A 13,142-nucleotide genomic window follows, 5' to 3' on the forward strand; every position below is an offset into this window, starting at 1 on the left:
CCAACCCTAGTTGTTCTCTCCTATGCCAACACATTCTTATTCACTTTATAACATGAGAACTGTTTTTTTTTCCACATTTTTATTGGTTCACTACAGTGGTGTGTAATGATGGGATTTATTATTACATATTTATTCATGCACCCAATATAACAATATCATTTGGCCAATATCAGTCCCCAGCACTTCCCCGCTCCTTCCCCTGGGACCCTTTCCTCTACTGATCTCCTTTTGATTTTTAGGAGATCCACCCCCACCTTTTTTTTGCCTGTTTCTTCTCTAGCTTCCACATGAGAAAACATAGGACTCAACTTTAGGAGTTTGACTTATTTTGCTTAACATGAGAATCTCAAATTTCATCCATTTTCTTGCAAATGACATAATTTCATTTTTCTTTATTTCTGAGTAAAACTCCATTTTGTATATATGCCACATTTTCCTTATCCATTCATTCATTGATAGACACGTAGGCTGGTTCCATAGTTTGGCTATTGTGAACTGTGCTGCTGTAAACATGGGTATGCATGTATCACTGCAGTAAGATGACTTTAATTCTTCAGGGTAAATTCCAAGGAGTGGTGTAGCTGAGTCATGCGGTTGTTCCACGCCTAGTCTTTTGAGGAAGCTCCATACTGATTTCCATAGTGGTTGTAGTAATTTAGAATTCTACCAACAGTTTAAAAGTGTTCCTTTTAGCCCACATCCCTCCAGCATTTATTATTATGTATTCTTAATGACTGTCATTCTGGACTGATGTGAGATGAAATTTCAGTGTAGTTTTGATATGCATTTTCCTAATTGCTAATGATGTTGAACATTTCTCATATATTTGTCAGCCACTTGTATTTTTTCTTTTGAGAGTGTCTGTTTAATTCACTTGACCATTTGTTAGTTGTATTATTTGATTTTGGGTATAATGTTTTAACAATAACTTTATTTGTATGTCTGTTTGTCCAAAATCTGTCTTTCTACATAGACCAGGATTAGGAATTATTTTCTATAAAAGTTCATAAAGTGTATATATTTGGCTTCAGGGACCTCACTGTCTCTGTTACAAGATACCTCCTAGTAAAACATGTATGTGTGCATGGGAGTGTACTTATGAGTGTGAGCATGAGAATGTGTGTGTGTGTAAATATGTAGCTGTAAGCATGTGTGTGACTGTGTGTGACTGTGAGCATGTGAGTATATGACTATGAGCATTTTGTGCATGTGTGTGTACATGTGTGTGAATGTATGTGCATTATGTGAATGAGAATTTATGTGTACATGTATGTGTGAGCATATGAGTACATGTGTGTGTATGTGTGTGAGTGTACATATGCATGTATGCGAATGTGTATGACTGAGAATATGTGAATGTGTTTGACTTTTATGCCTGAGCATGTGTGTGCATGTGTGTATTGGAGGATGTGTGAGTGCATGAATATGTGTGCTAGTGTGAGTCAATGCGTAGGTGTGAACATGTGTGTAAGAATGTGTGAGTGCATGCATGTGGGAGTGTAAACATGTGAGTGCCAGCATGCGAGAGTGTGTATGTGGTGGGTGAAGTGACAAAGGTCTGAGGCAGGATGTGGTGGGTACAAGGGGACAGTTAGAAGGGTGCTTTCTTTAGCACTTGAGAATTCTTGGGCCTTGCTCTAACTCATATTTTGTAAGTCTTATCTTGGTTGGCACCTGTTAAAAGGAGATCTTATAAATAAGACTTGATGGATGAAATAAATTTTTCCAACTCAGACATATATTCTTGAGTCCTTGCCACTGCCAGTCCATTTTCCATGGTGACCTAAGTTATCTCACAAAATGTAAAATTGTCCAGATCAGCCACAAGAACAAGATTCTCAGTGGATCTGTTTCTTCCATAGATATGCTTACGCCACAGACCAACCCCTTTATGTGTGCCGTTGAAGACACTTATCTATCCAGATTTAACCTCATTTTTGGCCATTTCTTTACCTTTGAGACTATAATCACACCCCACAGTACAGTCACACCCCAAGACCATAGTCACATTCCCAAAGTATAGTCCTGTCTCTAGACTGTAGTCATATTTCCAGAGCATAGTCATGTCTCTGGGCTGTGATCACACCCTCAGACTGTGGTCACACCCCCAGACTCTGGTCACACCCCTGGGTTACAGTTTACACCTCTAGACTTTAGTTACATCTTTACCAGTCATGTCCTCAGATTGTAGATCCAGGTGGCAGTCACACCTTTACACTGTAGTCATACACTCCTAGGCTGTACAGATACCCCTATACTGTAGCTACACCCCTAGATAGTAGTCATACCCTTAGTCAGTAGCTATACCCCCATATATTATAGTCACATTCCTAGATTGGTAGTCACACCCCTAGACAGTTGTCACATTCCTAGATAGTAGTCACACCCCCATCTACTATATACGTACTCCTAGATTGTAGTCATACCCGTATAGTCTGAACCCCTAGATTGCAATTACGCTCCTAGATTATAGTCACATCCTTAGACCCATACCCTTTAGACTCTATTCACACCCCCTAGGCTAGAGTCACACCCCTAGACTGTAGTCTTAACCCCTAGACTGTAGTCACACCATTTCCTGAAAATGCCTTCCATGAACATATCTTTCTTCCACTTTTTTTTTCTGTGAAACCTTTCTAAAATCTGTTAAAATGAATGACTCCCTCTTTGGGCTGTCATAAAACTTAATCAGATAATTTGTATAGAAATTGTCATTCACTGTAGTCAATTGTTTTTTTGTCTTTCTGACCCACTGTGTCACCTGTGGCTGTGAGCATGGCCCTGATCTCCTCATGCTTGTTTTTCCAAGGACTAAGGGGGTAGCTGGCATCAAGGTCAGATTGGGGTGACTGTTGTGCTGAGTTACTTACAGAACAGAGATAACAGGTACCTCTTCCGACTGAAGTGCGTAGCGATACTGTGATTTCAGACGTGGGGGCTTTAGGGAAGGTAAAGGCTCTGAGTGCATCAAGGGGCCTGGTGCATAATACACGCACATGTTGAACTGATCGGGCTCTTAGACACTGCAAACTTCGTGATCTCTGAAACCGTCCCCACGTTGGCTGCCAGTGGCGCCTGTGGGACACCATAGATAAACTTCTGGGCATCAGGCCATCCTCAGTGACTGCCACTCACCCGCTATCGGTGCTGTCAATGGGCCAGATACTCCACAGCCCCTCTTCATAGAGACAGGATCTTTGTCCTGGCGTGTTAAGGTGTTCTTCACAGAGTCTCAGGGATTACAAGTGTTACTTGGAAGAAGAGGAAGAGCAGTGGTGCCCCTGGGCAGCCAGTCACATTCTGGGTATGGTCCTGTGGCCAGGTACCACACAGCCACTGGTCCACTGGGCAAAGTCGTGCAGAACTGCTCTGGCCGCCTCGCCAACTCTGGGAGATCTATGATCCTTTCAAAATAAAAAGTTGAATAAGGAAGTCAGGCAGAATGGTGGCTTTGTATGAGGTCTGGACATGGTTCTGTTGGGTATGGAGAGCCCTCCCTGGTCTGTCATCTCCACCTAAGCAAGTGCCTGAGGCCGGCTCTCAGGTGGAGGAGGAGGAAGGCTCTTATGCTGGATGGAGACTCTGTCCCCAAGACCTTGACGCACCTCCCCTTGACCTTTAGCCTCTGCTCCCATCTCCCCTTGTCACTGAGGAGTCCTTGGACCTTCCTGCTGAAAAGGAGACACTAGCTCCTGCCTGCCTCCCTTTCCTGCTGATGTTTTCTCCTGCACTTACCACCTCTGACTTGGTACACATATTTTTTACTTTGGGTTTTTTTGGTTTCTATCTCTTCCCACTAGAATGTGGGCACGGCAAGAAGCGTGTGTGTGTGTGTGTGTGTATGTGTGTGTGTGTGTGTGTGTGTGTGTGTGCACGTTGAGTCTGTCTATCCTCATGTCCTAGAACAGAGTTGGGCACCTAGAACACACTCAGCAAACGCTTGTTGAATGAATGACTTTCTGTAGAAAATGAGATCTTGAAAATAGCTGTTCCCCGAGAGAGAGATAGCTCAAATCTGCCCATCCTTGTACGAGAGCAAACCTGCCTTTGAAGCTAAGACCTTCTTCCTGTGTTCATACTTCAGAAAAAGAAGACGCTACTGATAACATCTGAAAGGAAGGAGACCGTCATTGTGCTGGGCCTGAGATGTAACGCCGTACAAATTGTTTTTTTTTTTTTATGCACCAGCCTCCCAAGCAGTTTCCAGAGATGGATTATCTTACTTTCCTTTTGGCTATTCTTCATGTACACAAAGGTAAAAAAAGAAAATCTTTTTGTCTTCATTTAACAAATTAACTCGATTTTTGGTATTTCAGTGTGATATGTGCAGGATTTCTTTGATGATTTCTCACTTGTTCCAAGGACTAGAGGAACTGCCAACATGAGCAGTAGAAAACGGCCAGTCTTCCCAAGATCTCAGCTTCCTTCCTTCCTCTTGTTAGAAAGCTGAAGGTATTTATTTGGTATTCCATTATCAAGTCTAACTGAATTTATGTCATGTTGTATATTTCAGCTCTATGTGAAGAGACATTTTGGGACACGACTATTAAATTTGCTGAGAATATGACTCTAGAATGTATGTACCCATCAGTGGACATTACCCAGGTGGAGTGGTTTAAGATCCACGATGTGCAGAAGTCCATAGGCTTGCTCCACCCCATTTACGGTGTGTTCATCCATGACCCCTATGTCAAGAAGGTTCACCTTTTGAACTCAACGACGGCTCCCAACACTGTGATCCTCTCCTTTTATAATGCCTCTGAGACCGATGTCGGCACCTATTCCTGCTCTTTCCTGACTTACACACATGGAACTTGGAAAAAGACAATCCGTGTGGTTCAGTCAGGTAAGGGCAAATTTCATTCTCCCTCTCCCCACCCCACAATATTGAATTCCACAATACTGAATTCTGTCAAGCCCAAGTGGAAGCTGCAAATGCTTTATCCTATTCTTGGGGCTTTCCCCAAACCCTTTTCTGCGCTGTATGATCTTACTGTTTCAAAGGAGTGATTCTGTGGACCAAATTCATTTCTTAGTGGGCTGTCATTTCCGCGTGGAAGTGGCTCATTGATTTCAATATGGAAGCAGAAAGCATGGGCTCTAGGTGTCTTCATGAGAACACGAGCCTAGATTCATGGATGAGGCCACACGTGAGTTCAGGAGCCGGCCCTTGGGCTAGGCACTCAGCACTGGCTTCAACCTCTGGATGGCTCCAGGTCCTTGTATCCGACGTCATCTGAGATTATTAGTGAATCCTGGCAGGGTTCAAACAGTGGCCTGTCTTCCGCCCCTTCCAAATTCACCTAGACAGGACTCTTCCTTCAGAAGTCACTAGCTATCATGTGAGAGTCTAATGATGTCTTGGGATATTTTTGCTCTGTCCCCCTGTGGTTGTGGTTTGGTCCTTCTGTAGTGGCCACATAGAGTGGATACGATTTACTGAGAAAGCTTGGGTGTTGTAGTCAGTACTTTTATATAAATTTGTATCAGTGGCACTCCCTCTCTCTCTTAATCTTGGGTTTCTGAAATGGTAAATTGAGTTAATAACAGCACTCTCTTTGTTGAATAGTTTAGGGAGACTATAAAGAACTTGGCCCATGGTCATCAGAGAATAGAAAGTATTACTACCATCATTACTACTAGCATTTCCTGTGTTTTTGATACAAAATGATTAATGTTGACATTTTCATATATAAGCGACAGTCTAATTTTGAAACCATGCATTTCTTACCTGGTGACTTTCAAATCACACTCCTTGAATATATAGAGGAGAACACTATATGATTTATTTTTAAGAGAGTCATGTTCTGTGCTTCAAACACACACACGTGTGCTTATTGCTTTGTGTGTGTGTGTGTGTGTGTGTGTGTGTGTGTGTGTGAATGTTGCAGATAACTGAAGCCAGAGCTGCTCACATGGCAGGCGAACACCCTGCTGTTGAGCTACAACTCCAGGCCAAGCAAACCATGTTCCAAAGCATAATTACAGTATTATATGAGGAATATAAGGTATTGCAAGGAAAGAATGTTTATGTGCATAGTTTCCCTTTCTCTTTATGTTTAACTCAGGACTAATTTTGTGTATATAGCTAGGACTTACAGAGTGTTAATTGGCAACACCACCTTAATTACACATTAATTTTTTGAAAGATTCCATCTTGCCATACAGAACCCATTTGCTACTGTGTGCAGACATCTGTTCAGTGCTGTTTGCAAGTATAGTCCCCTTCTGACCAGTCTTTCAAGTGAAGGTGTGGGTTGGTAAGGGTCTTGGGATTGCACATGGGGCCTGAGCCTCCAGGGCTGGAAGGAGATGGGCCCGTCTCCCTGCCATGCATGGTCCGGCCTCTGAAATTTTAGCAACAGGTCAGGTATTTCGATTTCTCTTACAAGGCAACCAATTGAAAACAGGCAGCCTGGCCTTTTCTAAATGTTTAGGATGCAGTATGGAGCTGAATTGTCAAGGTTATTGCTGTGCCACGGTAGGATTTTTAGCATCATGTGTGAACAGCTTTGGGAATAGTCCTCTATTCTTATCATCTAAATTTGTTGTTCTTATATTTTGAACAGGGTAAAAGAGAGCTTCCTGCCTGATGGGCTTTTTCATGATCAAGGGTGAAATATTCAGCTAGTTGCCAAAGAGGTACCAGTCCTCATCTGGCTCGATTCCTTGTGATGGTAGCTTTTTACATGTTGGTCTTGATCATTTTTATTTTTACAGAACAGTTGACATCGTGAACCAGTCAGGATCTTCCACCTCACTGGGAGATTTGAGGGCTTCCTTGTTTCAAACTGAGGATGATAGAGACTTTAAACTGAATATTAGTTGTATTTCAAAGTTTACGTTGAATATAACAAAGATTTTCCTTATGTGTTTTGTTCACAACATCCAGGATCTCTAATGATTGCGTTTTGGGGATAATGTCAAGGGGAACTGATTATCTATTTAACAAGAAAAAACTAAAACTTGGAATCTGAAAATTCTAATTTCTATAACAGATTATAAGAACTTCAAATGGATGAAGGAATCAAGTCCCTGCCCTCTAAGTGTGTTGACTTCTGCTACTTCTTGGTAGCTTTTCAGGTGTAGGGGATTGCACGTGTCAGTGTTACACAGATCTTCTCCCTTAGCCCCTATTACACACTTGAGTGTGGGCATTTCTTTGATTTTACAAATGAGGGCACTGAGGTCTAGTGGCCTTTCCAAGGCTTCAAGCTCTGCCTGGGTCCCACTGGGCAAAGTTGTAACTAGACATAAAGTGACAGCTTGGGGGACATGTTCCCCCACCTGGGCCCTTCCTGGGAATCATCAACCAGTGCCCACCTTGTACCTCCTCCTTCCCCTTACACTTTCTGCCTAGAGTTGGGCCAATTGAATATCTTATTCTGGATGAACAATACTGCTAATAAAAAAAAAATTCTTAAAAATGTGTGTTAGTTTAGGAATAGACATTTGTGAATTAGCAATGGATTTAGACTATTTTATAGTAATAACAGCTGCATGAATTTTAGTTAATTCATGGGGAAACCTGTTGAGGTGACTTAGGAGATAACATTTCAAAAGCAGCCCTTTTGTGCAAGAGTAGTGATGGAAGTAGGGTCCTGGGGAAAATTTCTGCCTCCCTGAAATCTCTGGCCTTACTGGTCAAAGTAAAAGAAAATGTAGTTTCTGTTAAAGAAAACATAATTCTGTTTATGAAACTTACCACCAAATGGGTGACCCACTCAAATATTATGCTACTTAACTTTCCCACGGTACCTACTTGGTATGAGGTATCCAAATGTCATCTCATTTAACATTTGAAAAATACCATGGAGTGATCATGTTTTCCATGTCATGACTGAGGGCACTGAGATTCAGGGTCGTTAACCAAGACGTGGCACAAGACGTGGTCTCAGGATGGGGAAGTGACTCTCTCCCTGCCCCATCAACAAATGGGCTCAGGTATTTTCTATATTAAAAAAGAAATTTAAGACTATGTGGGCAGCAGAATATTAGATATAAACCTGGAAAGTTACTGTGACCCAGATCTTGATGTGCTGAATGGAGTTTGAACCTCTCTAATCTAGACCTTGCTGAACATTTTTAGAGAGAGAGGGACACAGAAAAAAGACCAGTTTGTTTTTCACTTCCAGCAAGATTAAACTGGGTTCAGGTTAAGTCCCAAGCGATCTGCTGGGGTGCCTCCTCTTACTGGGGGAGGCCAGTCTTTTGTTGTATTCAGGTTTTCACTTGATTGGATGAGGCCCATCCACACGATGCAGGACCATCTGCTTACTCCTAAATCACTGATTTAAACATTAATCTTATCCAGAAACACTCTTCAAGTTTACTCAGAAAATTACTATCACGTCTATTTTGGAAAATCATATGGCATTAGTCAGGTTAAAGAATCACATATCCTATTATCCAATAATTCTACTTTTGATGTTTTAAAGATTGCTCGAATTGGGAGAAGTACCCAACAATATTTGCAATAGTGACCATAAGAGCAAAAAATTGGTAACAAGCCAAGTACCCATCCCCAATAGGATGGACAAAGACCTTGGCAGCATACATACAGCAGTGTACTCTGCATCCCTGAAAAGCACTGAAGTGTGACTCTGCTCACCAACAGGGATGAATCCCGGGAACAACGCGTTGACGAAAGCCAGCGTTACCGAAGGATACACAAGGCATGATTCCTTTCCTTTAAAGTTCAGAGACATGTAAAATCCAACAATATGTTATTTATGTGTGTCAAATGCAAATGGTGAAACTACAAAGAAAAGCACAGCTTAAAAGTGCGAGCGGGAAGGAGACAGAGTCAGGAGGGGCCACAGGTTTTCAAAGCTCATACTATTGGTTTACACTCACCTGGAGTGTTTTATTTCCCACTTGTCTCAAAAATATTCCATAACATTTCTTTCAGAACTACTGAATTCTGATAAAAATGTTGAAGAAAGATGTGATTCTGATTTTTGAGCAGTTCAAAAATAATTGTCTAAGTTAAGGATGAGATTCTCATTTGGATTTGGCCTACAGGTCAAAGAGAGGGAAGCTGCAAGAATGATTTTGAAATTTTATGATCCAAGGAAAGAAAAATGATAGTTTCAATTGAAAAGATGGGAAGTCAGGAGCCCACCACGGCTTGGAGGAAAGGAGAGATGTCAGCTCAGGAGCATTGAGTTGTCAAGTTGCCGCAGTCCGGCTGCAGCAAAATAACCGGGGGGTGACGAGCAACTTGTGTAGATTGATACAGCAGGAGTGGGAGCCGTTTATTGTAGGACAGGAGGGGTATTTATACATTCCACACAGCTTATCTTAATTAGCATAAACTAGATACAGCAGTCAACCAATAAGGAATCTCCACACTTAATGACTCGGTGGCGTTACTTCACAAACCACTCCCTCTGGCATTTTGCCAGGCGCCATCCAGACTTGTTTACAGACTCTAACATTTCTCTGGCAAAATGCCAGGCACCATCCTGACTTGTTTACAGACTCTAACATCAAGTAGCCTGTGATTGGCTGACAAAGGAACTATTGAACTAATAAATAGGAACTGGTATTGGAAATAAGTGGTTTTCCAGTCATTGGAGTGAGACTTGATGTTAAGAAAGAGGGTTGGTGAAGTCCTGTGGACCGAAGCTGCAATCCAAGTGGGGCTCGAGGAGGCTGGTGACCCTGAAGTGTGGAAGGGGTTTCTATAACACATAGAGGACACAGGGGAAGCAGGGAGAAAGCGGGGTAAGGAGAGCAGACGCGGAGCAGGTGTGCCACTGACTTGGAGCAGCGGACACGTTTAACTGGGGTTGCAGGGAGGTAGCCGTCTGTCCTGCTCCACACAGCAGGTGCTTGGTGTTGGCCATGTCAGTTTTCTGACCCTGTGAACTTGCCTGCAATCTGCTTGTCTCGACTGGGCACAGATGTTTCACCCTGTCTCCGTTTAAAGCTGCATTCTGTCCTGGGCTGGAGGAGGCTGTCTGTGTCACCCATGCTTGTTCTGAGAATGCCCCATCCCTACTCCCTAGGCCAGTGCTCACAGCCTGGGGGCCAGTCGCTCTGCTCGTGTGATCTCCTCCTGTGATCCTGCATACGTGTTTCTCCTTAGTGGCTCTTTAGTATCAAGGGCTCCAGAATAGATGGCAGGTCCGAGGAATCCCATGACAGAAGGGATTCTCCAGATTGTGCTGGCTTCCTGCTGGTTGGGGCCAGCACGGTCAGCCTTTTCCCCAACGTGGGTGTGTTGTCAGGGTGCAAAGATGGGATCTGGCTTGTATGCATGGGCTTGCTGATTTGGGGGACATAGACTCATTTATTAACTCACTCATCAAGACTTTACTAAAAACCTTTGACGTTCAAAGTAATATTTAGTGGTTGGAAGAAAGGGATAAAATTGTATATTGTAAATTACAATTTAAGGCAAATAGCAACAAGTATTACTGTGATTTATAGGACAGAATTCACTCTGTGTGTGTGTGTGTGTGTGTGTGTGTGGTGCTAGGGATTGAACCCAGGGCCTTGTGCCTGTGAGGCAAACACTCTACCAACTGAGCTATATCTCTAGCCCCAGAATTCACTTTTAATTAGAAATTCAGAAAAGATTCCCTGAAACAGTGGAATTGGAACTTAACCTCGAGGGAGGTAGGTCAGAATATTTGGACACTAAGATGGATGAAGTAACATTCCGAGAGAATTGCTTTAGAAAATCCTCTAGAAAAGAGATAGCTTTGGGTCTAGCTTAACCAACTCTGGAAGATTATTTTCATTTTTTAAAGAAGACTCTAACAATAACCCCAAACAGTGAAAACCTCTAAAATCAAATGAACACATAAGATGGATCAATAGATCAGTGAAGTTTCTTCTGGTTTACAATTCGTGGCTTGGTTTATTGCAATGTTGCTTCAGAAGGCATAGGAAGGCTGATGTATTTTGCACTTGTTTTTCACCATCTACTTTAAGATATTCGTGCGCTTTCCTTACTGCCTGGCTTGGCTTATCCCAAGTACAAAATGAAAGAAGAAAATGTACACAGATGACCTCCTTTGCCATTAGTGAAGGGGCAGCTGGGTCTGGAAGGTCTTTCCTGTCCAAAGTAGTTCCAATGGGAGACGAATGGGCCATGGAGGAGCCCCCGACTTTCCTGATATGGGGGTCACCAACAACACACTCCAGCTACACTTTTGACTTTACTTTTTATCATTTCTCTCTCTCCTCCCTTCCTTCCTTCCTTCCTTCCTTCCTTCCTTCCTTCCTTCCTTCCTTCCTTCCTTCCCTCCTCCCCTCCTCCCCTCCTTCAGGAATGAACCCAGGAGCACTTTACCACTGAGTTACATTCCCATCCTTGTTTTTTTGTTTGTTTTTGATTTTGAGAAAGGGTCTCACTAAAGTGCTGAGGCTGGACTTAAACTTGTGATCCTCCTGCCCCAGCCTCCTGAGTCTTTGGGATTAGAGGTGTGCATCACCACGCCCAGTTGTTTTTTGACATTTCTGGATGATGTTGCATTCTTTATTTTTATTATGCTTTTGTCTTTTTAATTTTATTTTTAGTTGACAGATATAATGGAATGTATTTATGGTGTATAGTTTGATGTTTCAACACATGTGTACATATGTTTTGTCCCAGTGTGGATTCATTGAGTTGTGACCATCCTAAGCATCTCTAGTGCTTTTAATTTTTTAAAAGTGGGATGGAATAATGAAAAAAATGCTCTAGATCTATGGTTTAAAGAATGAAATCATAAACCCTTCTTAAGGCCCATCCTAGCAAGCTCAGAAATAAGTCATAAAAGTTTTCCCTTTTCTATGTTTATGTGCTTGTGTTTATACATACATATATAAGACTAAAAAAGCGTGTGTTAAAGGATACATTTCAGTAGTTTTTCATTAAAAGACAAAGAGGAAAGGTATTTAATGGTGCCTATAAGTAATAGTCAACTGGTGAAACAGGAACACTTTAAAGGCTTGGGAATTGCAGGCCTTAATGAAATAAAATAGCGTATAGGAAGCCAGATAATAAAGAGCATTTTAAGACCCACAGAAAGCAAGGTTATGGTCCCTGAGCTTCTCAAGGGCACAGTAAATAGGAATCAGAGTGAGATGGTGACGATGTCCTGTGCCAACGCTGTTGTTATTGACTTGCTCTCCCTGTGCCCAGCCTGGGAGGAGACACTCCAGCAGACGTGTCACCCAGGGACACAACCCTCTGGCAGCTCTCTGGCCAAAAACCAAAGTGGGGAAAATTACAAGCTGACGTTGGTGATTGTAGCCGACACCTGAATCAATGTACATGCTCAGGTCCAGGTGTGGGTTTTGGAGTGACGTCTGTCTGGATTCTTCAGTTCTTGCTCCACTTTCTCTGTCTCTATGCTTATGAGAGAACCCCGACTTCTACACTCATTAGCGGTAGCAAAATACAGAAAGGAACTCATAATTTAGACTTGTTTGAATGCACCAAGGCCTCCTAGAGCAGGGGACGGAACTGGCTGTGATCTCTGCTTAAAACCCTTGTGTCCACTGTACAAGACCAAGCCTTGTTGACACATCTATTAGTCCCAGGATGGCCGTGGGGTAGGGCACACTGGGCAGAGTTGCTGGAGAAGGAGCCTCGGCCAGGGGGGTCTTGCCCAGCCCCCACATCCTCAGGGGCCCCTGAATGTTTCTCAGCTCAGGCGGAGGCTGTGCGGCTCTCGAGTTTTCTGCTTTTAACTCTCAGCGATCAAGACACCTCGCGCCTCTTGCACTGGTTTCCACCACAGCTGCTCTTCACCCAGCACCCAAAGGTACTGCCAACCACAATCTCTGGAAGGCGTTTCCTCTGCAGAGTAGGTGTCCGTGTGTGGGCGCTCTGCCTGAGGACGGTGGAAATGTGGCTTCGTGCCTGAGCAAGAGCTGGCGTCAGACAGTCGTGGGTGTCCACGCGGGTCACCGTGGAACATGTCCATCCCACGCCCAGTGCGACGGGTAGGCTTCCCTGCTCTCCACGATTCGTGTCATGGAAGCTTGAAAACTACAGAGGGTGGGCATCCATCTCTAGCACTTTCTCTCAGAAACTTCTCTGTAGGATGAGGAGCAGGTGTGAGTGGCCTTCGTAGAAACCTTAAAGGAATTTACAAATGGACACATATTTGTGACTGAAAGTTAAAGTTTGCATTTTACAA

At 43.1% G+C, this 13,142-nt stretch overlaps 1 protein-coding gene across 1 annotated transcript in view; it reads left to right on the top strand.

Annotated features, from left to right (window-relative positions):
* The first annotated feature begins 4,209 nt into the window (after positions 1-4,209).
* LOC143410839 (CD226 antigen-like) overlaps positions 4,210-13,142 on the top strand; it is a 59,153-nt gene continuing 50,220 nt past the window's right edge. The window contains exons 1-2 of the mRNA XM_076871579.1: positions 4,210-4,255; positions 4,514-4,846. Of these exons, the coding sequence (XP_076727694.1) occupies positions 4,210-4,255; positions 4,514-4,846 (379 nt within the window). The remainder of the gene's footprint in view (positions 4,256-4,513; positions 4,847-13,142) is intronic.

The sequence above is a fragment of the Callospermophilus lateralis genome, chromosome 11 (genome assembly GCF_048772815.1).
Source record: "Callospermophilus lateralis isolate mCalLat2 chromosome 11, mCalLat2.hap1, whole genome shotgun sequence".
Lineage (NCBI taxonomy): Eukaryota > Metazoa > Chordata > Mammalia > Rodentia > Sciuridae > Callospermophilus > Callospermophilus lateralis.